Raw genomic sequence first — 22,145 nt, 5'->3', positions numbered from 1 at the left:
CTAGTCTTACCAAAAAAAGGGGCTGACCCATACCATTGGTCACCGGAGGCTCAGTCAGCCTTCGACATCTTAAAGAAATTGTTTTGCTCTGCACCTTTATTAAGACATGTTGATGTCACCCCTCTTTTCATAGTGGAGGTGGATGCCTCGGAAATTGGGGTGGGGGCTGTCCTGTCTCAACGTTCTGGTTTACAGGGCAAGACCCATGCCTGTGCCTACTTCTCACGTAGATTTTCCCCTGCTGAAAGAAACTACGATGTAGGTAACAGGGAGCTCCTTGCAATCAAGTTGGCCTTTCAGGAGTGGCATTATTGTCTGGAGGGTGCAGAGCATACTATACTGGAGTACATTGAGGGGGCAAAGAGACTTACCCCCAGACAGGCCCGTTGGTCCTTGTTCTTTTCTCGCTTCAGATTCGTGATCACGTACACTCCAGGTTCTAAAAACGTCAAGGCAGATGCTCTTTCTAGATGTTTCGAGCCTGAGACAACTCAGTCAACATTTCCTGAGGGTATATTACCCTCCAAGGTGGTGTTAGCTGCCGTTGACACCTGGGAGGATTGGGCAGCTACACTAGCTACTTACCAGCTAGATACCCCGGAAGGGAAACCGGAAGGGGTTCTCTTCATGCCACTTCCTTTCCGATTACAAATCATGAGGTTATTCCATACCCATAAGAACGCAGGTCATCCTGGGGTCGCTCGCACTCTGGATCTGCTCACTAGGTGTGTGTGGTGGCCTTCATTGGCCTCAGATTGTAAGGAGGTTGTGAGGGAGTGTGTTGTCTGTGCCAGGAGTAAACCTTCCCGCCTGGCTCCGGTGGGCACCCTACAATCTTTGCCAGTGCCAAATGAACCGTGGACCATCTGTCCATGGACTTCATTGGCGAGCTCCCCAGGTCCGAGGGCATGACAGTCATTTGGGTAATCGTAGACAGATTCAGTAAAATGGCACACTTTGTTCCACTTAAAGGATTTCCCTCAGCCCAGGAATTGGCCGACCTCTTCATACAACATATCTTCCGGTTACACGGTATCCCGGACGATGTGGTTTCAGATAGAGGAGTCCAATTTGTATCAAAATTTTGGAGGGCCTTTTGCCATACGTTGGGGATGAACCTGTCTTTTTCATCAGGGTATCACCCACAAATAAACGGGCAGACCGAGAGGATTAATCAAGCTCTGGAGCAGTTCCTAAGATGCTATGTAGCGGATGCACAAACTGAATGGGTTAGGTTTTTACCTTTCGCGGAGTTTGCACACAACAACCTGAAAAATTCGTCAACAGGGTTGTCCCCTTTTCAGGTTGTATCAGGAAAATGCCCTAAGTTTTCCCCATTTCCGGTGTGTTCCTCTCCCTTCCCGGCCCTGGAGGATTGGCAGAGGACTTTAAGGGAACTTTGGGGACAAGTGAAGAAGAATTTAGGAGTGGCCTTTCAGAGACAAAAAAGACAGGCCGACAAGAGATACTCTGTCGAGTGGCACTTTAGTCCAGGAGACAAGGTGTGGGTGTCAACCAGACATTTGGCACTCAGACAACCCTCCACCAAATTGGGTCCCAGATTCATAGGGCCCTACCCGGTGGTCAAGAGGATCAATGATGTCTCTTATGTTATTGATCTTCCAGCCAGCGTGAGATGTGGGAGATCATTCCACGTCTTGCTACTGAAGCCGGCAGTGTATGTGGATTCCTCTCCCCCCCGTGGTAATAGAGGGTCAGACGGAATATGAAGTTGAAAAGATCTTGGATTCTCGCCTAGTGCAGAATTCAGTGCAGTATCTGGTCCATTGGAAAGGGTATGGGGTGGAGGACAGGTCCTGGGTTCCAGAGGATCACATGCATGCTGAGAGATTGAGGAAAAGATTTCATCACTTACATCCTGAGAAACCGTGTAGGAAGTGTCCGGAGTCCATTCCTCAAAGGGGGTGTACTGTAAGCAATAGCGGAGCCCCCGCCGCTTAGGACAGCATGGCGGCGGCCTCCGCATCCCAGCCGGCGGTTTCCGAAATGACCACGGAGCCGCCGGCGCAGAGCAGGGCGGGCACCGCCGCGGCTGACAGGATGGCGGCGTGTCCCGCTGCTCAGCCGGCGGACTTCCGTGTGTGGGTGTACGCTGACCAGGGACCTGGCCTCTCAGTGATTCAGAGGCAGAGGGTCATGCACACGCGCTCGAGGCGGCAGGATCTTTATGCTCGGAGGAGACAGGTCAGCTGATCTGACGATCAGCTGACCATAGCCAGCCAATCACTTGCTGACTTCAGCTCCAGTCCCCTGGGCGGGCTGGTGGAACTGGGCATCAGCATTTAAGCCCACAGATGTCATTTGCTCACTGTCTGCTGTCGTAAATACTTAGGTGTAAACGCTCAGACCTTAGCTCAGTTCCCTGGTGTTGATATCAAGGACATCACACCTCAGTCTAGGATTGTATTGTATATTTATCTGTGTCTTGACTTTGGCTATCCCTGACTACTCTCTCCTCTTCTCGATTTTGTACCTTTGCCTATCTGATTCTTAGTTGCCGACCCTGCCTGTTTAACGGACTCTGAATCAGCCTTCTGCTCTTGTACGGCTACCGTCTCTCTGTTGCCGAACCTCTGCCTGTCTGACCTTTCTCTTTTCCCCAGTGGAACGTCTCCCACTGGTGGGATTTCTCTGAGGCTTGCCTCTCCGAGACGCCTGCCCTAGCAGACGATTACTGCCAGGTGCTGAGATCCCAATCTTCACTTGGGACGAGGATCTCACACACGGGGTTCCCATTCAGAGGTAACCACACCTCTGAGGAATCACCGTGTGGTGGATATTTCCACAGTCTTGTTTATTGTACTTGTTGATTGTTATTATTTCTGCTTCAGTATCCAGAGGTTAGTTACACTTGCATTATTGGTGATTCTGCAGATCATCAATAATCAGGTGATATCTGCATTGTCGGTGATACTGCAGATCGCCAATAATCAGATTCTCTTTGCTTACTAACACCGATCATTACATGATGGATGTAAAACTGAAAATGCACCTTTATTTCCAAATAAAATATTGTCACCATACATTATACTAGGGATATACTTTTAATGTTGCAATAACCGGGACAAGTGGGCAAATAAAAAGTGTGGATTTTAACCACTTCCCGACCACCGCATGTACAAATGGCGGCCGGGAAGTGGACCCCGCAAGGACCGCCGCATGTACAAATGGCGGCGGTCCTTGTACGGGCATGGGCGGAGCGATCGCGTCATTCGTGACGCGATCCTCCGCCGGGGACTGGTTTCGCCCCCTTCGCGCTGTAACCCGCCGGCCGTTCGGAGACGCCGGCGGGTTACTAGCACCCGGATCGCCGCATACAAAGTGTATAATACACTTTGTAATGTATACAAAGTGTATTATACAGGCTGCCTCCTGCCCTGGTGGTCCCAGTGTCCGAGGGACCACCAGGGCAGGCTGCAGCCACCCTAGTTTGCACCCAAGCACACTGATTTCCCCCCCCCCTGCCCCCTGATCGTCCACAGCACCCCTCAGACCCCCCCCTGCCCACCCCCCAGACCACTGTTTGCACCCAATCACCCCCCTAATCACCCATCAATCACTCCCTGTCACTATCTGTCAACGCAATTTTTTTTTATGCCCTAAACTGCCCCCTGCTCCCTCCTGATCACCCCCCCCCCACCCCTCAGATTCTCCACAGACACCCACTAATTACCCATCAATCACCCCCTGTCACTGCTACCTATCAGATTAGACCCCTATCTGCCCCTAGGGCACTCAATCACCCGCCCACACCCTCAGAACGCCCTCAGACCCCAGCCCTGATCACCTCGCCAGTGCATTGCTTGCATCGATTCCCCCCTCTAATCACACCTTGAGACACCCATCAATCACCTCCTGTCACCCCCTAGCACACCTACCCAGCAGATCAGGCCCTAATTTGCCCCGTGTGGGCTCCTGATCACTTGGCCAAACCCTCAGATCCCCCTCAGACCCCCTTCCGATCACCTCCCCAGTGCATTGATTGCATCTATTTTCCCCTCTAACCACCCTCTGAGACACCCATCAATCACCTCCTGTCACCCCCCTAGCACTCCTATCCATCAGATCAGGCCCAATACAACCTGTCATCTAAAAGGCCACCCTGCTTATGACCGGTTCCACAAAATTCGCCCCCTCATAGACCACCTGTCATCAAAATTTGCAGATGCTTATACCCCTGAACAGTCATTTTGAGACATTTGGTTTCCAGACTTCTCACGGTTTTGGGCCCGTAAAATGCCAGGGGGGTATAGGAACCCCACAAGTGACCCCATTTTAGAAAAAAGACAGCCCAAGGTATTCTGTTAGGTGTATGACGAGTTCATAGAAGATTTTATTTTTTGTCAAAAGTTAACGGAAATTGATTTTTATTGTTTTTTTTTTCACAAAGTGTCATTTTTCACTAACTTGTGACAAAAAAATAAAATCTTCTATGAACTCGCCATACTCCTAACAGAATACCTTGGGGTGTCTTCTTTCTAAAATGGGGTCACTTGTGGGGTTCCTATACTGCCCTGGCATTTTAGGGGCCCTAGACTGTGAGGAGTAGTCTAGAAAACAAATGCCTCAAAATGACCTGTGAATAGGACGTTGGGCCCCTTAGCGCACCTAGGCTGCAAAAAAGTGTCACACATGCGGTACCGCCGCACTCAGGAAAAGTAGTATAATGCATTTAGGGGTGTATTTTTACACATACCCATGCTGAGTGGGAGAAATCTCTCTGTAAATGGACAATTGTGTGTAAAAAAAATCAAACAATTGTCATTTACAGAGATATTTCTCCCACCAAGCATGGGTATGTGTAAAAATACACCCCAAAACACATTATACTACTTATCCTGAGTATGGTGGTACCACATGTGTGGCACTTTTTTACACCCTAAGTACGCTAAGGGGCTCAAAGTCCAATGAGTACCTTTAGGATTTTACAGGTCATTTTGCGACATTTGGTTTCAAGACTACTCCTCACGGTTTAGGGCCCCTAAATTGCCAGGGCAGTATAGGAACCCCACAAATGACCCCATTCTAGAAAGAAGACACCCAAAGGTATTCCGTTAGGAGTATGGTGAGTTCATAGAAGATTTTATTTTTTGTCACAAGTTAGCGGAAAATGACACTTTGTGAAAAAAAACAATTAAAATCAATTTCCGCTAACTTGTGATAAAAAATAAAATCTTCTATGAACTCACCATACTCCTAACAGAATACCTTTGGGTGTCTTCTTTCTAGAATGGGGTCATTAGTGGGGTTCCTATACTGCACTGGCATTTTAGGGGCCCTAAACCGTGAGGAGTAGTATTGAAACAAAAATGATCTGTGAAATCCTAAAGGTACTCATTGGACTTTAAGCCCCTTAGCGCAGTTAGGGTGCAAAAAAGTGCCACACATGTGGTACCGCCGTACTCAGGAAAAGTAGTATAATGTGTTTTGGGGTGTATTTTTACACATACCCATGCTGAGTGGGAAAAATATCTCTGTAAATGGACAATTGTGTGTAAAAAAAATCAAACAATTGTCATTTACAGAGATATTTCTCCCACCCAGCATGAGTATGTGTAAAAATACACCCCAAAACACATTATACTACTACTCCTGAGTACGGCAATACTACATGTGTGGCACTTTTTTGCAGCCTAACTGCGCTAAGGGGCCCAAAGTCCAATGAGCACCTTTAGGCTTTACAGGGGTGCTTACAATTAGGCACCCCCCAAAATGCCAGGACAGTAAACACACCCCACAAATTACCCCATTTTGGAAAGTAGACACTTCAAGGTATTCAGAGAGAAGCATAGTGAGTCCGTGGCAGATTTCATTTTTTTTTTGTTGCAAATTTGCAGAAATGGAAACTTTTTTTTTTCTTTTTTGTCACAAAGTGTCATTTTCCGCTAACTTGTGACAAAAAATAAAATCTTCTATGAACTTACCATGCCTCTTAGTGAATACTTTGGGATGTCTACTTTCCAAAATGGGGTAATTTGGGGGGTATTTATACTATCCTGGAATTCTAGCCCCTCATGAAACATGACAGGTGGTCAGAAAAGTCATAGATGCTTCAAAATGGGAAAAATCACTTTTTGCACCATAGTTTGTAAACGCTATAACTTTTACCCAAACCAATAAATATAGGCTAAATGGGGCTTTTTTTAATTAAAAACATGTTTGTCCAAATTTTTCGTGCTGCATGTATACAGAAATTTTACTTTATTTGAAAAATGTCAGCACAGAAAGTAAAAAAAAATCATTTTTTCACAAAATTCATGTCTTTTTTGATGAATATAATAAAAAGTAAAAATCGCAGCAGCAATCAAATATCACCAAAAGAAAGCTTTATTAGTGACAAGAAAAGGAGCCAAAATTAATTTAGGTGGTAGGTTGTATGAGCGAGCAATAAACCGTGAAAGCTGCAGTGGTCTGAATGGAAAAAAAGGGTCTGGTCCTTAAGGGGGGTAAAGCCCACGGTCCTCAAGTGGTTAACTATGGTAGCATGTATTATTTTAAAACTATAGTGGCTGAAACCTGAGAAATAATGATTTTTTTTCAATTTTTTTCTCATTATTTCCATTATAATGCATTTAGAATAAAATATTTCTTAGCATAATGTACCACCCAAAGAAAGCCTAATTGGTGGCGGAAAAAAAGCAAGGTATAGATCATTTTGTTGTGATAAGTAGTGATAAAGTTATTGGGGAGTGAAAGTGAGGAGTGCTGAAATGTAAAAATTCCTCTTGTCCATAAGGTGAAAAATACCCGCGGGCTAAAATGGTTAAGGCAGGGAACACACTTGTAGGACCTTTTTCCCCTGCTATTCAGGGGTCTTCATCGGCTTTTGCGTTACTGTAAGCGAATGTGTGCATCATGGGGAAAAAAAAAGGAGAAAGCTGTGAAATTTAAAAAACGTGCAGAAGTTAATGTTCACTTTAGGAAGGGAACACACTAGACACGTTCGTGCGCATTTTGCCGTCCGTGGCAAAACAAAACAAGCACAATTTTACAGAGCACACGCACGTGCATTCGCATGTGCAACCACATGTGCACCTTAAGGCAGGGAACACACTTGCAGGGCTGTTTTCCCCCGGCGATTCCCAGGTCTTCGTCGGCTTTTTTGTTTGTGTTTATCGCAAACGGTTTTCCATGAACATTTGCGCATTTCTGCTTTGTGGCGGGTCTTCGTCTGCTTTTTTGTTTGTGTGTAACGCAAACTTTTTTCCGTGAATGTTTCTGAATTTCTGCTTTTGAGGCAACATGTACTATATGCGAACGTGTGCGTTGTGTGGAAAAAAGCGGAAAGCTGTGTGATTTTATGTGATTTTAAAACATGCGGAAGTTAAGGTTACCTTTAGGCAGGGAACACACTTAGCGCATTTGTGCACGTTTTCCCATGGACAGCAAAATGTGCATGATTCTACAGGCTACTGAAGTCAATAGCCTTGTGAGGGAAACGTGCCTCGCGACTTGTTTGTTCACGATTTGTGCTCGTGTTTTTCCACAAATTCTTAAATCGTACAACTTTCTGCTTTTTTTTCTGCACAACGTGCACATTTGCATAATTTACATGCCGTCATAAATGTGGAAACATTAAGCAAAAACGCAAACGCAAAAGCCGATGGAGACCCGAGAAGCACAGGGAAAAATGGCCCCGCAAGTGTGTACCCGGCCTTCAAGAACAGGTGCGAGGTGAAAAAAAAAAGAAAAAGATCTACTTACCTGGGTCTTCCTCCAGCCCCTGGCAGTCTATCTGTCCCTCGCTGCAGCTCTGCCTTGTAAGGTCGGCATCCTTTGCACCTATGCAAACCATTATTTCAGATCACCGTGAAAGACTAGATTGGTGCATGTGTTGGAACTGATACAGTGCAGGACTTTGCTATATACCTCAGGGTACCGTGTGGAGAGCAGACATCTCTGTATACAAACATTAACAGGGCCCAACTAGACATTTTAATACTACTGGTGGTCCAGAAGTGGTTAAAAAAAATCATCCCAATCAGCTGTCCTTTGTTAACTTTTACTGCTTGAGGACTCTTTTACACTACATCTGATTCCCAATTTTTATGAGATTTTAGAAGCAATTCTGATTTTTGATGCAAATAGGAAAAGTCCTGCCTGCTGCATTTTTTTCTGCTTTTTTCTTCTTGGGTTGCTAGCATCCAGTGAAAATCAGAATTCAGGAATTCAGAATCAGAATCAGAATCAACTTTATTCGCCAAGTGCGACAGACGTCGCACCTGGAATTATTTGTGGACACATGGCCATTGGCAAAGTACAGGTAGTGCATTGATCAATAGATCGCATCAATATGGTACAGAATAAAAACTAAAGAACAACAATACAATTTACAATTTCAATTGACTAACAACAACCACAATAGCTCATAGTGTAGATAGGCAAGACAATTGTGCAAAGCAACATGATATGGTGGCATATAGTGCATTGGGGATATCTTACATGCAACACTCATCCGCTGGGCCAGCTAAGGAGGATTAGGGAATGTCAAGGGATAGTGCATGAGTTGAGTAGGAGGACCGCTTGGGGGAAGAAGGTGTTTCTATGCCTGGTGGTTTTGGTGCGGATGGTCCTATAACGGCGGCCTAAGGGAAGGAGATCGAAGAAGCGGCTGCCCGGGTGTGAAGGGTCTTGGGTAATCCTGTTGGCCCTGGACATAAATCGAGATGTATGAAGGAGATCCAGAGGAGGCAGGGGTGACCCGATGATCTTCTCAGCCGCACTGATTACCCTCAGTGATTTGCAGTGTAAAAGAAGCCTGACACATCACTAGCACTTCACTCTAATGCACTAACATGACACTACACTACCACTTCAATACTTCAGCTCTCACCTGATCCTGCCGATGTGCTCCTCTTGCCATTGTGCCTGTCCTGCTGATGTAGACGCATTCCTCTTCTCCTCCTGCAGCTGTGGATATAGCGGTACTGTGCGGCCAGCTTCCACTATACAGCTCCGGGTCCTCCGTACTTCCTGGTGTCATACTTACTTCTTATTGGTTCTGTTACTGCAACCCCAGCAGTGCACGCGTATGTCCACTAGGGTCACGAATGACGTGCAGCGAACGTTCGCCGCTGGGGTTACAGTATCAGAATCACTAATAAGGAAGTACGGCACCAGGAAGTACAGAGGACTCAGAAATGTATAGCGGCAAGCGGCAGCACTGTACCACTATATCCAGGAGGAGAAAAGGAACTCGTCTACATCAACAGGACCGGAGCGAGGGGGAGAGGAGTGACAGGATGCAGTATGTGCTTCCCTGCACAGTCTGCACCACTTTTTACCTTATCTGCTAAATATAAGACGCACACTCCGGTTTTGAGGAAGAAAAAAAGTGAGTCTTATATTCCAAAATATATGGTAATTCGTGAAATGAAGTCCACCTGTGTGCAATCTAAGTGTCACATGATCTGTCAGTATAAACACACCCAGAGGCTTCAACACCACTAAGCAAGAGGCAGCATACCATGAAGACCAGAGAGCTCTCCAAACAAGTCAGGGACAAAGTTGTGGAATACAAGCCAGGGTTTGATTATAAAAAATAAATAAATAAAACTTTGAATATCCCCCAAGCACCATGGAATGCATCATCTTCTACTGAAAAGAACATGGTACCACAACAAACCTGGCAAGAGAGGGCCGCCTACCAAAACTCTCAGACCGGACAAGGAGGGATTATTCAGACAGGCAGCATACATACTAAAGGTAACCCTACAGGAGTTGCAGAGTTCCACACCAGAGATTGGAGTATATGCCCATAGGGACCATAATAAGCCGTACACTCCAAAGAGCTGGACTTTATGGAACAGTGGTCAGAAAAAAAGCCATTGCTTAGCATTACAAGCTCATTTTGAGTTTGCCAAAAGGCATGTGGGCAACTACCCTAATGTTTGAAGGAAGAAACTCTAGTCAGACGAGACTAAAATTGAACTTTTTGGCTGCCAAGGAAAATGGTATGTCTGGCGCAAACCCAACACATCCCATAACTAAAAAAACATCCCTACAGGCAGGAACAGCATCATGCTATGGAGATGTTTTCAGCAGCAGGGACTGTGAAACTGGTCTTAGTCAAGGGAAAGAAGAGCATTGCTAAATTAAGGGATATTCTTTCAGCGGATCTTGTCAATCTGCCACTGATTTGAGACTAGGACGGAGGTTCACCTTCCAGCAGGACAATGACCTGAAGCACACTGCTAAAGCAACACCTTGAGTGGTTTAAGGGGAAGCATTTAACTGTGTTGGAATGACCTGGTCAAAGTCCAGACCTCAATAGAGAATGTGTGGTCAGACTTAAAGATTGCTGTTCACAAGGGAAAACCATCCAACATGAAGGAGCTGGAGCAGTTTTGCCTTGAGGAATGGGCAAAAGTTCCAGTGGCAAGATGCGGCAACCTCATTCAAACTTATCCAAAGCGACTTGCAGCTGTAATTTCTGCAAAAGGTGGCTCCACAAAGTACTGACTTTGGGGGTAAATAGTTATGAAAACTGAAGTTTTCAGTTGTTTTCAGCTATTTGTTGTTTGCTTCACAATAAACCAAATAATACATATTTAACCACCTTGTCCTCCTTGACGTAGTTCTACGTCAAGGAGGACATGTGCGCTCCCGCGGCCGATTGCGCGCGTGCACGCGCACTCCCAGCCCTCAGTTCGTTAGCCCAGGAATCACTGAATCGGGCCATGGTGCCCGATCACTGATTACTCTCCCCCGCAGAAAAAGCGACAGCTTCTCTCGGAAGCTTCGCTATTTCTGACTCCTATGTCCCTCTAAGCGTACATTGTACACTTAGAGTGACGTCATGTAAACAAACTCAAGGTTGCCATCTTGTGGTCAAAAAGTAAAACTACAATTAAATGTAAAAAAAAAAAAATACACATATATTTAGCCCAAATAAATACTATTTACATCCCACCCTCCCAAAAATACCCACATAAAATGTTTAAAAATAATAAAAAAAAAAACAACAACATTACAATAAACAAAAAAAAAAACACATAAATATTTACCTAAGGGTCTAAACTTTTTAAATATCTATGTAAAGATGAAATATTTCTATTTTTTTTTTTTTATAAGCTTGTAAATAGTAATGGATGCAAAACGTAAAAAATGCCCTTTTATTTCCAAATAAAATATTGTCGTCATACATTGTGATAGGGAGATAATTTAAACGATGAAATAACCGGGACAAATGGGCAAATACAATACATGGGTTTTAATTACGGAGGCATGTATTAATTTAAAACTATAATGGCCGAAAACTGAGAAATAATGAATTTTTTCAGTTTTCTTTCTTATTCTTACTGTTAAAATGTATTTACAGTAAGGTAGCTCTTAGCAAAATGTACCACCCAAAGAAAGCCTAATTGGTGGCAGAAAAAACAAGATATAGATCAGTTCATTGTGATAAGTAGTAATAAAGTTATAGGCTAATGAATGGGAGGTGAACATTGCTCGGATGCATAAAGTGAAAATGACCGAGGACTGTTGTTAAAGATGTAGGCTTGTTCCGCCAATGAAATGGCACAAACTCTCAAACAATCCATTTTAATTCCAGGTTGTGAGGCACTGTATATTTTTTAATAAACAAAACTGGAATTTCACTCTAAGGGCTAGTAGGGTACACAGACATTTGAATTCAGGCCACTTTCTGACTTCAACCTAAACCGAAGAAAAAAGGTCTGTAGTATTGGAAAAACTGTACAAATGACTTCAAACTGTAGCTTACCTGCACTGAAAGTAATGCTAAAATGACAGCTAAGCTAATGTTAAGGGTCTCTGTACACTGCTCCTAAAATGTAAATCTGGTTTACTCACTGCTGCTTCTCCCCAGCATCCTTATCTATCTTACAGCAGCTGCTGCAGCCAATTCCCACCATCTCTCATTTAGCAACTGCAGTTAGTTAGTCATGCCATTTTCAACCCTAAATCACAAGTGGAAACCGAGACAACACTGCCCGCCCCCCATACATGAAGCACACAGGGTGGCAGGATGTGGCTGCATTAGGTAAAGCCTTGGAAAGCTAACATTAAAAGTATACCAAGGATGAGTCAGATGTAGTGTTGTACCTCTGAGCTGTTTTCAAAGGCAAGTGAGTCTTATCATTATTTTAGTATTACTGGAAGTACACTGGGATATCCTGTACATTACCACAATGATAACAAATGTAGAAGCATAATTATATAGAATTAAAATGACAAGTCAGGGCATGATAAGCCATGTATGTCAAAGCTCTGCTCCAAATGAACTCAAGAATATTTCTTGAAGATATTAGTAACCTGATTCCACAGTAAGCTACCATTATGAAGCATAAAGGTAAATAAGTAAGAGAATGCAAAACTCAATATTTATTGGAAGAAAAGAAACTAATGAACACTATTTCTTATCGTAGTATAGGTTTCAACTTTTCAGACTTAATTTACTAAACCACCCTTTAACATAATATTAGTCAGCAAATGCTATCACCGGCTAAGATATAATCACATCACACCTAGAACACAAAAAAGGGAGCACTCTGGACTTGCCTAAAAATGGAAAACCTATCTATATCTATATATATCCATGCTCTAGTATGCGTAATATGTGCAAACTATAAAGAGACAGAGCTTAGCCAATCAGTCACAGCTGGCCAAGTGGTTAGTTTTCTTGCCTTAAAATGCTAGCATCAGCCAGGACAATATGTACATTGTGTTTGTGTGCTTTTCCTGTGTTTGCGTGGGTTTTCTCCAGGGATTCTATTTTCCTCCCACATCCAAAAACATACTGGCAAGTTAAATGGTTTCCCCTCCAAACTGGCCCTAGACTATGACTTGGTAGGGACACAAGATCGTGAGCTGATTCACCGGATAGTTAGTGGACACAATGTTTTAAAGTACTCTGCGTGGCGCTGTGAAAAATGACAGCCATATATATAATAACAATATCAGTGATGTGCCTTATTCATGAAACACTCCCAAATATGCATTGGATTTATCAGCACTATTGACCTTTAAGCTTATCCAACAGGCTGAAGTGAAAAAAATTATTATTATTATTTAGTATTTATATAGGGCGGACATCTTCTACAGTGCTGTACAGAGTACATAGTTATGTCACTAACTGTCCCTCAGGGGAGCTCACTATATAATCCCTACTGTAGTCATATGCCCATCATAGTCTAGGTGCAGATAATGCCCAGACTGGGATTAAACCAAAGACCTAACGCTGCAGGGCAAGAGTGCTATCCACTAGGCCACTGTGCTCATGGAAACCAATGAAAGTTATTTTTTTATTAGATTTCTACTGTCCTCCAATAGGTTAATATAGACCACAGTATTTACTATGGCACCATTATAATTTACATTGTTTGCTTATACAAGTGATCTGCAAACGTGGCTCTCCAGCTGTTAAGAAACTAGTCCCACAATGCATTTGCTTTTATGGATCATGACTGTGGCTGTCAGACTCCTGCAATGCATTGTGGGACTTGTAGTTCCTTAACAGTTGGAGAGCCAAGTTTGCAGATCACTGGCTTATACTGAAAGAGCTACTGAAAGAGTGGAAAAAAAGTACAATATTCAGCTAAACTTAAACAATTTTACATTGCATGCAAGAACATGTGTGCAAACTGTTGGAAACTGTTTTATGCTATCCATTTTATTATAAAAAATTCCCACTTTCCTTTGAGAAGTCTTTATGCACCAATCCCATAGGTGGCGCGAGGGTTTTGCCAGGACATACCTGATACCACCTGGCAGCCGCTATGTGCCGCGTCTGACTGATAAGATGTACCCGGCTCCTCCGCTTGACGCTTGTGTCTTAATAAATGTCTTCTTCCAGAGAAGGACAGGCCTGATTCTACTGAAGAGTTGGTTGGGTGAATCATAAGTTGATTCTCTCCTATCTGAATATATCCCTCCTGTAAAAAATACAAAGCATAAAACTGCTATTAGTGAACAAATTACTCAAAAGGATGATAACATTGTTGAGAAATATGGTAGAGTTTATCACTTCTATTTTTCTATTAATATACAGTATTGGCTTGCACCTCCAAAATGGTCACCACACCCTGCCTCTCCTGAAACATGCACTGGTACTAGATGTCATATTGATTGACAGGCAGCTACCCAATTACTAATGTGGCATCCAGAAGCTGCAGGGTGAACTGCTTGAGGACACTTCTTTGCCTGTCCAAGAGGGACAGTGGTGCCAAGGAAGCAGACGGGCCCTCAAAACAGGGAGACCAGCCTGGGACACTCACTGGGAAGAGGAGAATAAGATTTCCTCCTCAAACACAATATTTGTATTTAATAATTGTTATTTATTTGTGTAGCACCAGCATCTGCGTACATATTATACCGCGGCCAGTGAGCTGGACGCAGGGCGAGCTAAATGACGCCTCTCCCTGCTGCCGAACAAATTCCCGGCGGCGTTAAACACTATTCCCCCTCCGAGTCGTAGCAACTCAGAGGGAGAAGTAATTTGGGGTCCGGCGATTGCCTGAACCCCGAATCACCCTGGCGAGGGGTGCGCTCTATAGCATTAGTGCTGTAGTGGCTTCGAGTACAAACCGGGCACTAAGAAGAAACCACAGATACATAGATTGTTAACACAATGAACAATCAAACATCGGATATTAGAAGTTCAAAAACAGATTTCATGTGTGGTAGAAAAAATCCATCATCTACATAATTTCTATATGGACGTCTGGGGAAGCAGCGAATCCCAGGCTGTCAAGAGGTAGTTGTGTAGCAGGGAAAATGTGCTGGACACATCTACTTTCTTTCTGGTGTCCATCTAATTTCTTTCTGGTCTCTGTTGGGTGTCCGCTGTATCAGGGACAGCAAGCTGAGGAATTTATGGTAATGTCTAATTTACATTTACAGAGTGTCCATCCAATAGTGTTGGTGTTGAATTTGCCCTTCAGCACCCCGACATGTGGACAGGGTCAGGGGTAGTTCACTTATTTGCGCTTCACGTGAGTCATATAAAGTGCAATGCGAAGCGCATATACTGTAAGTGAACTCCCCCGGACCCTGTCCACATGTCTGGGTGCTGAAGTGTGGCGACGGGTGCCTTCAGGTTTTCGGATTTAAATAACCTGAATTGAAACAGCGCTGCAAAATATGTTGGCGCTTTATAAATAAAATAAAACACAAACACTAGTGTGCAGTATACGTTCCTCAATTTTTGTTCAAATGAAATGAAACAAAAGAATACTGGGCAGTGTCCAGTATATATTTCTTCCATAATCCTATGATGGACTAATCGTCAGTGGGGAACAGACTGAGAGGGTTCTTTGTGCAGGAATTTCCTCTCTTCTACCCATTTTTGGCACTCTGTCCCTTTGTCACACTGTTATTGATTTATAAAAAGCCCACATATTCCATGGTGCTGTACAGAGTAAGATACAAACATGGGATATATAATACAAATAATATATCAACATTGGTACATAATACAGAATTGGTAGACATAATTACAGTGACAAATATAACTTGATCCTTAAAATGTACAGCAAATTCTAAGACCCAAGCGGTAGCAGTGCCTCTCTCATCTCCTCTGCCGGAGTTTATCAAAGTGCATCTTCCTGTCACCAGTGCTCAGCTCTCCCTCTAGTGCCTGGTATCTCTTCCTGTACTTATGTAATCCTGTGATATGCAAGAAGAAATGCCGGGCCCTAAAAAGGTAAGCTGAGCTCCGATGACAGGAGGACACACATCACTGAACTCCAGCGGAGGAGATGAGAGAGGCACTGCTGATGCTGCACCTAAACTCTGCATTATATGTGGGGGGAGCACAGGACAGCACCGGGACACAGGTCCTTACCTTCCAAACCGGGATTGTCCCGGGCAAATCGAGAGGATTGGGAGGTACATGCATGTTGACAGGTCACAGCACAGGAACATGAAGCATGACATCACATTACACAATCATTTCCTCATTTTCCCAAAATAGGCCTTAGCCTACATAACCAGTTTGTTGACACAGAGTTTCTTTTGACTTTCCATAAACTGTAATGAAAATCACTAGAAAAATGTACCAATAGTATTTGCTTCTGAATCAATTCTGCAGCATGTGTAACTCTGAAACTTTGCAACCTCCATGCCAGCAATAAGCACCACACATTTTATTAATTCAAGCAATGGATTTTCACACAGAAATATGCAAGCCCGTAGGCAGCGGCCAACAGCACTTCTTGTAGTAGCAAAGTGAGTGACCGCTTCAACCATCGCCATTCAAACCATGGGAGCAGGAATCTTGAATCTCCAGAAACTTGAGCAAAAAGGAAAAATTCCGCTACACCAGGGCTGGGTAAAAACTGTTTCTTCAACTTTATTGATACATCAGTAAGCACAAAAAAGGCTGACGCGTATCGGAGCTCTGGAAGGCTCCTTAATCATAGCCAGCATTCACAAAATCACCACAAGTTTAAATAGTCAGGTGCCCGCCCACACAGGTGCATGGCTACCCCTCTTAAAGAGACATAGACAAATAATGCATATAAAAATGTGTATATAAAATCCAGTATATAAAAGTACCGAGATGACATGGATAAGCATCAGACATGAATATACAGCAAGCATAAACTCCTCAAACTGTATTGCACATAATATATATTGCATAACAAAGAGGAAAGCAAAGATAAGGACGCTAATGACAACATAGATAGGTAAGAAAGGAAGAGAAGGGAATGGAGGGAGGAAGGAAGGGGAGAAAGATGAAAAGGGGGGAGGGGAGAAGAAAAGGGACAACGGAAAACATCGATTATGATCGATTACCACTATGTCCTAATGTCATAAGTTAGACTAATATCCATTTTAGAATTCAACCCTGTGGGTAAACGTGTGTCCAATTTCCATATCCAGAACGCTTCACGTTTAAGTAGTAACCTACGTAAATCACCCCCCCCCCCCTAGGTGAAAGTGCCAGTCTCTCTATACCCTGGAAGGTGAAACTTGTCATATCACCCCCATGTTCCCTCAGGAAATGCTTGGATACACTCGAGGTCTGGGTGGCATATGCTTCATTCCTCAGACATCTACCCGATCCATTGTAATGCTCTGAGATGCGTTGTCTCAGGGGACGGGTAGTGCACCCCACGTACTGCAGACCACATGTAACGCAGGTGATAAGATATACAACATTATTAGAATTACAGTTGATATATTGTTTCATTACAAATCTTTCCCCTTTAGAAATGGAGAAAATCTCCCGCGTTTGACTGTGGACTCGGCAGTACCTGCAGGTGCTGTACCCGCATTTGTAAGAACCCTTACAAGACAACCATGTGGGTACAGGCCTGGAAGAGCTGGAGAAGAGACTCGGGGAGAGACGGGTCCCCAAAGTGAGGGCACGACGCGCTGAAAAAGCACATCCTTCGTTCAAGATCTTGCGGAGCTTGGGGTCCGAGTGCAGGACAGGCAAATATCTTTTTATGATATTGACAACTTTGTTATACTCCAAACTATATGGAGTTGAAAAGGTCAAACCTCTCTTTTGCCTAGTCCTGCACACCCCATCAACACCCAGCAGGTCCCGACGTTTTTTTCGTAATACCCGCTGTCTAGCCTCTTTAATTAGTGTATTGTCATAACCCCGCTCCCGGAGTCTCCCCTCCACCAATTCAAGCTCCTGGTTCAGCATGTCAGGGTGGCATCTCAGAGCATTACAATGGATCGGGTAGATGTCTGAGGAATGAAGCATATGCCACCCAGATCTCGAGTGTATCCCAGCATTTCCTGAGGGAACATGGGGGTGATATGACAAGTTTCACCTTCCAGGGTATAGAGAGACTGGCACTTTCACCTAGGGGGGGTGATTTACATAGGTTACTACTTAAACGTGAATCGTTCTGGATATGGAAATTGGACACACGTTTACACACAGGGTTGAATTCCAAAATGGATATTAGGCTAACTTATGACATTAGGACATAGTGGTAATCGATCATAATCGATGTTTTCCGTTGTCCCTTTTCTTCTCCCCTCCCCCCTTTTCATCTTTCTCCCCTTCCTTCCTCCCTCCATTCCCTTCTCTTCCTTTCTTACCTCTCTATGTTGTCATTAGTGTCCTTATCTTTGCTTTCCTCTTTGTTATGCAATATATATTATGTGCAATACAGTTTGAGGAGTTTATGCTTGCTGTATATTCATGTCTGATGCTTATCCATGTCATCTCGGTACTTTTATATACTGGATTTTATATACACATTTTTATATGCATTATTTGTCTATGTCTCTTTAAGAGGGGTAGCCATGCACCTGTGTGGACGGGCACCTGACTATTTAAACTTGTGGTGATTTTGTAAATGCTGGCTATGATTAAGGAGCCTTCCAGAGCTCCGATACGCGTCAGCCTTTTTTGTGCTTACTGATGTATCAATAAAGTTGAAGAAACAGTTCTTACCCAGCCCTGGTGTAGCGGAATTTTTCCTTTTTGCTCACTTCTTGTAGTGTTGCAGTGAGCGGAGACATCAAATGTTGCTTTGCTGTTGTAAATCTGTAGTTTTAACTAGAAGGAACAGTTGTTGGCGTGGCACTTCTCCTATAAGAGAAGTATATGCTATCTCCAGTCTTTCGGGCGGGCTCTATGTGGGCAGGTGGCCAATAAATTACTGACAGTCCGTATATTTAAACACTGTATGCAAGACGTGTGCTCCGCTGTAATCATATGAAGGAAGAAGGTTGAACAATGTAAATTAAAGAGCAGAGAGCGTGCATCATCCGTCCAAACTTGTGCATTTATTGCGTATGAGCAAAAGCCAGTGCAGTTACAGTATTGTGCATAACAAAATTCGTCTGTGTTGCATGTATCATGTCTTATTCATTATAACAGACTTATCTGTACTTCCGTAGGTTGTCCGTCAGTAATGGAGGTGGGAGTGTGGGAGTGAGATGGGCCTAGCGACGGCCGTTTCGCGTCCTCCTGGACGCTTGGTCACGCTGCGCTCCACTATGCGCCGGCGCCGTTTGGCCACAGTTTACATACGGGAGGTTCCGCCTCCCCTGTGGCGTCACGTCGCCGGCGCTGATTGGAGCCCAAGAATTCCTCCAATGGAAGAGCCCGTGACGTCCCATAGTATGTACGGTGGCCGGCAGATGCCAACTTGTGTAATCTAACCTTCCGCATCGACGTACGTCATAATAAACGCGTCTGAACACTGAGTCGACGGGGGGCGTGTCATGCGAGCCATAGATCGCATAGACACGCATCAAGTGGAGCGCAAACAACTTGGTCCATCCCCCACACCCGGATACATCTTACCATGGTGTTGCAGGGACCACATGCCGTTTCAAAATTTACCAGCAGGGTACGCTGCACTTAATGGAGCATAACTGGACACACGCCGGGCATCTCCATGACCGCCCATCCGTCATAGGCAAATCATTTAAACATCCGTCAATCAGACATCACTAGCTCATCCACCGGGGGAATACAATTAAGTGAAGAAACCGTGTTAGTGTAAAAAGGTGTTTCAACATTAAAATTGGATACTGGGACTAAGGAGCAAGGACATTACATATTCATACCATATATTTATGACTTGTTACATGGTTGCTTTATCATTAACTAATCCCTAATTAAACCCATAACGAGAACAAGGGAGGGAAGGGGACAAGAGGAAGGGGGAGGGGGAAAAGAGGAAAACGAGGGGGGGGAAAGAAAAAAGAAAAGAAAAGGGAAAAGGGAAGGAGAGATTGGGGAAGGGGAGGGAAATGGGGGAGGGGGGAAAAAAGGAAGGGGGGAATAGGGAAGGGAAGGGGAAAAGGGGGGGCAATAGAGGGGCTTCATCACCTATAAGGGCAACCTCCAGCTATATTCGTCATATGCCTCTAGATTCCCACATATTTGTATACTCCTTCGTATAGATACAAATAATTTTCCTGCAGGACATTCCTGCCTGAAGGCGGTCCATCATGTACACCTAGTGAAAAATTCTTGAAGAGCATACTTCCCTGTTCGAATAACTACAACTTCTCATCTTGCTACCTTCATGAATCATGGATCTAACATACTGGAAAGTTCGACCTTGTCATTGAGGCCTAAGGGGCCCAGGGCTTCAGTCTGTAGAATTAACCAGGTTTCCCTTCTCAACAACTTCCTTTCTCTATCTCCACCTCTCCTCTCCTTGTCTATCCTTTCTAGACCTGCAAATTTCAGACCCTTCACGTTTCCTTCATGTTCATCTCTCATATGAGCAATAAAGCGGGCACACCCTTTCCCACTCTTCACTGATCCCACATGTTCTCCCACTCGTTCCTTTAAGGGACGGGTGGTTTGCCCTATATAGAAACGTTCACAGGGGCAGAAGAGGACATATACGACATATTTAGTTTGGCAGGTGATTAGGGTGTTAACCACTAGGTGTTCCTTTCCCACCTGTATGCACTTCTGGGGGATTATACGGGGACAGAACTTGCAATGCCCGCATCGGTGGTTTCCCTTTGGCATGCTCCTGTCTAGCCAGTTTCCTTTCCTAGGGGAGATAAACTCACTATTTGTGAGCATATCTCCAAGCGTGGGAGCCCTCCTAAATGCCACCCTCGGGGGGCCGCCCAAAACCTGCCTCAAAGTGTCATCTCTCTCTATTAGGGGCCAATTTGTGAAAATGGCTTTCCTAATTAAATTAGCCATGGGTGTATAGTCAAAAGTAAAGGTTATCCGGTCCTGCAACGATCTAGACTTCTGCTTTGGTGCCAGGAGGCTCTGTCTGGACTGACCCTTAGCCCTATGATACGCCCCCTCCAACAACGTGGCGTCATACCCTCTATTGGACAGACGTTTAGTTAAATCAGCCGCCTGCATTTCAAATGGTTTATCATCAGCATTATTTCTCCGCAATCTCAAGTACTGGCCATATGGAATGGCCTTAACAACATGTTGGGGATGGAAGCTTTTAGCATGCAGAAGGGAATTCGTTGCCGTTGGCTTCCTGTATCCCTCGCAACACAAAATATTATTCTTGACCATGATTCTTAGGTCAAGGAAGGTCACCGCTACATCACTCATCTCTGCGGTGAACTCCATGTTGATTGTATTGCTATTAATATAGCTCAAAAAGCTCTCAAATTGTATGTCCGTACCTGACCACACCACCAGGACATCGTCCACGTACCTCGACCATTGTCTGATGTGCCGACGGAACGGGTTCTTGTCCGAGAGCACAGCAGACTCCTCCCACGCCCCCAGAAAGAGGTTGGCAAAGGAGCATGCCACGGGGGTCCCCATGGCCGTACCCGCTGTCTGACGGAACCATTGTCCATCAAACATAAAAGCATTATGTCTTAATACAAAATCCAAGCATTGGCAGACAAAGTCGATATATTCCTCGTCCTTGTCGGTGCGTTTCAAAAAATGCTTGACAGCTACAATCCCCAGATCCTGGGGGATACGGCTGTACAGACTGACCACATCAATGGTGGCCAGTCTGTCACCGGGGACCCACGTGGCATGCTCCACCATTTGCAAAACCTCCAACGTATCCCTCAAATATGAGGGCACCCCCTTAAGGAGGGGGCGCAGGAGATGGTCGAGGTACCTGGACAGCCTCTCGGTGAGAGACCCACAGCCAGAAACTATGGGACGTCCCGGCGGTGCGGTTACGGACTTGTGCATTTTGGGTATATGGTACCATACCGGACGGCGAGGGTGGGAAGGAAGCAGATCACGGGCTAATTTCTGTGGAAGAAAGCCCTTCTCTACGCCTCTACGGAGTAGAGAACGTAGGTGTGTGTGGTATCTAAGAGTTGGGTCTACCTGGAGCGGACAATAGGTGGATCTGTCACTCAGTTGCCTCTCGGCTTCGTTCTGATACTGAGTGGCTGACATGATAACCAAGTTTCCACCCTTGTCCGCTCCCCTTTGTATTAAGACATAATGCTTTTATGTTTGATGGACAATGGTACCGTCAGACAGCGGGTACGGCCATGGTGACCCCCGTGGCATGCTCCTTTGCCAACCTCTTTCTGGGGGCGTGGGAGGAGTCTGCTGTGCTCTCGGACAAGAACCCGTTCCGTCGGCACATCAGACAATGGTCGAGGTACGTGGACGATGTCCTGGTGGTGTGGTCAGGTACGGACATACAATTTGAGAGCTTTTTAAACTATATTAATAGCAATACAATCAACATGGAGTTCACCGCAGA

General features: G+C 44.6%; 1 protein-coding gene across 1 annotated transcript in view; it reads right to left on the bottom strand.

Annotated features, from left to right (window-relative positions):
- The window catches only part of ADAMTS17 (ADAM metallopeptidase with thrombospondin type 1 motif 17), a 349,550-nt gene that overhangs the window by 312,604 nt on the left and 14,801 nt on the right, over positions 1-22,145 (bottom strand). Inside the window, exon 3 of the mRNA XM_068273566.1 lies at positions 13,739-13,916. Within this exon, the coding sequence (XP_068129667.1) occupies positions 13,739-13,916 (178 nt within the window). The remainder of the gene's footprint in view (positions 1-13,738; positions 13,917-22,145) is intronic.

The sequence above is a fragment of the Hyperolius riggenbachi genome, chromosome 3, assembly GCF_040937935.1.
Source record: "Hyperolius riggenbachi isolate aHypRig1 chromosome 3, aHypRig1.pri, whole genome shotgun sequence".
In the NCBI taxonomy this organism is placed as follows: Eukaryota; Metazoa; Chordata; class Amphibia; order Anura; family Hyperoliidae; genus Hyperolius; species Hyperolius riggenbachi.
This window is presented reverse-complemented; position numbering and strand designations above follow the sequence as displayed.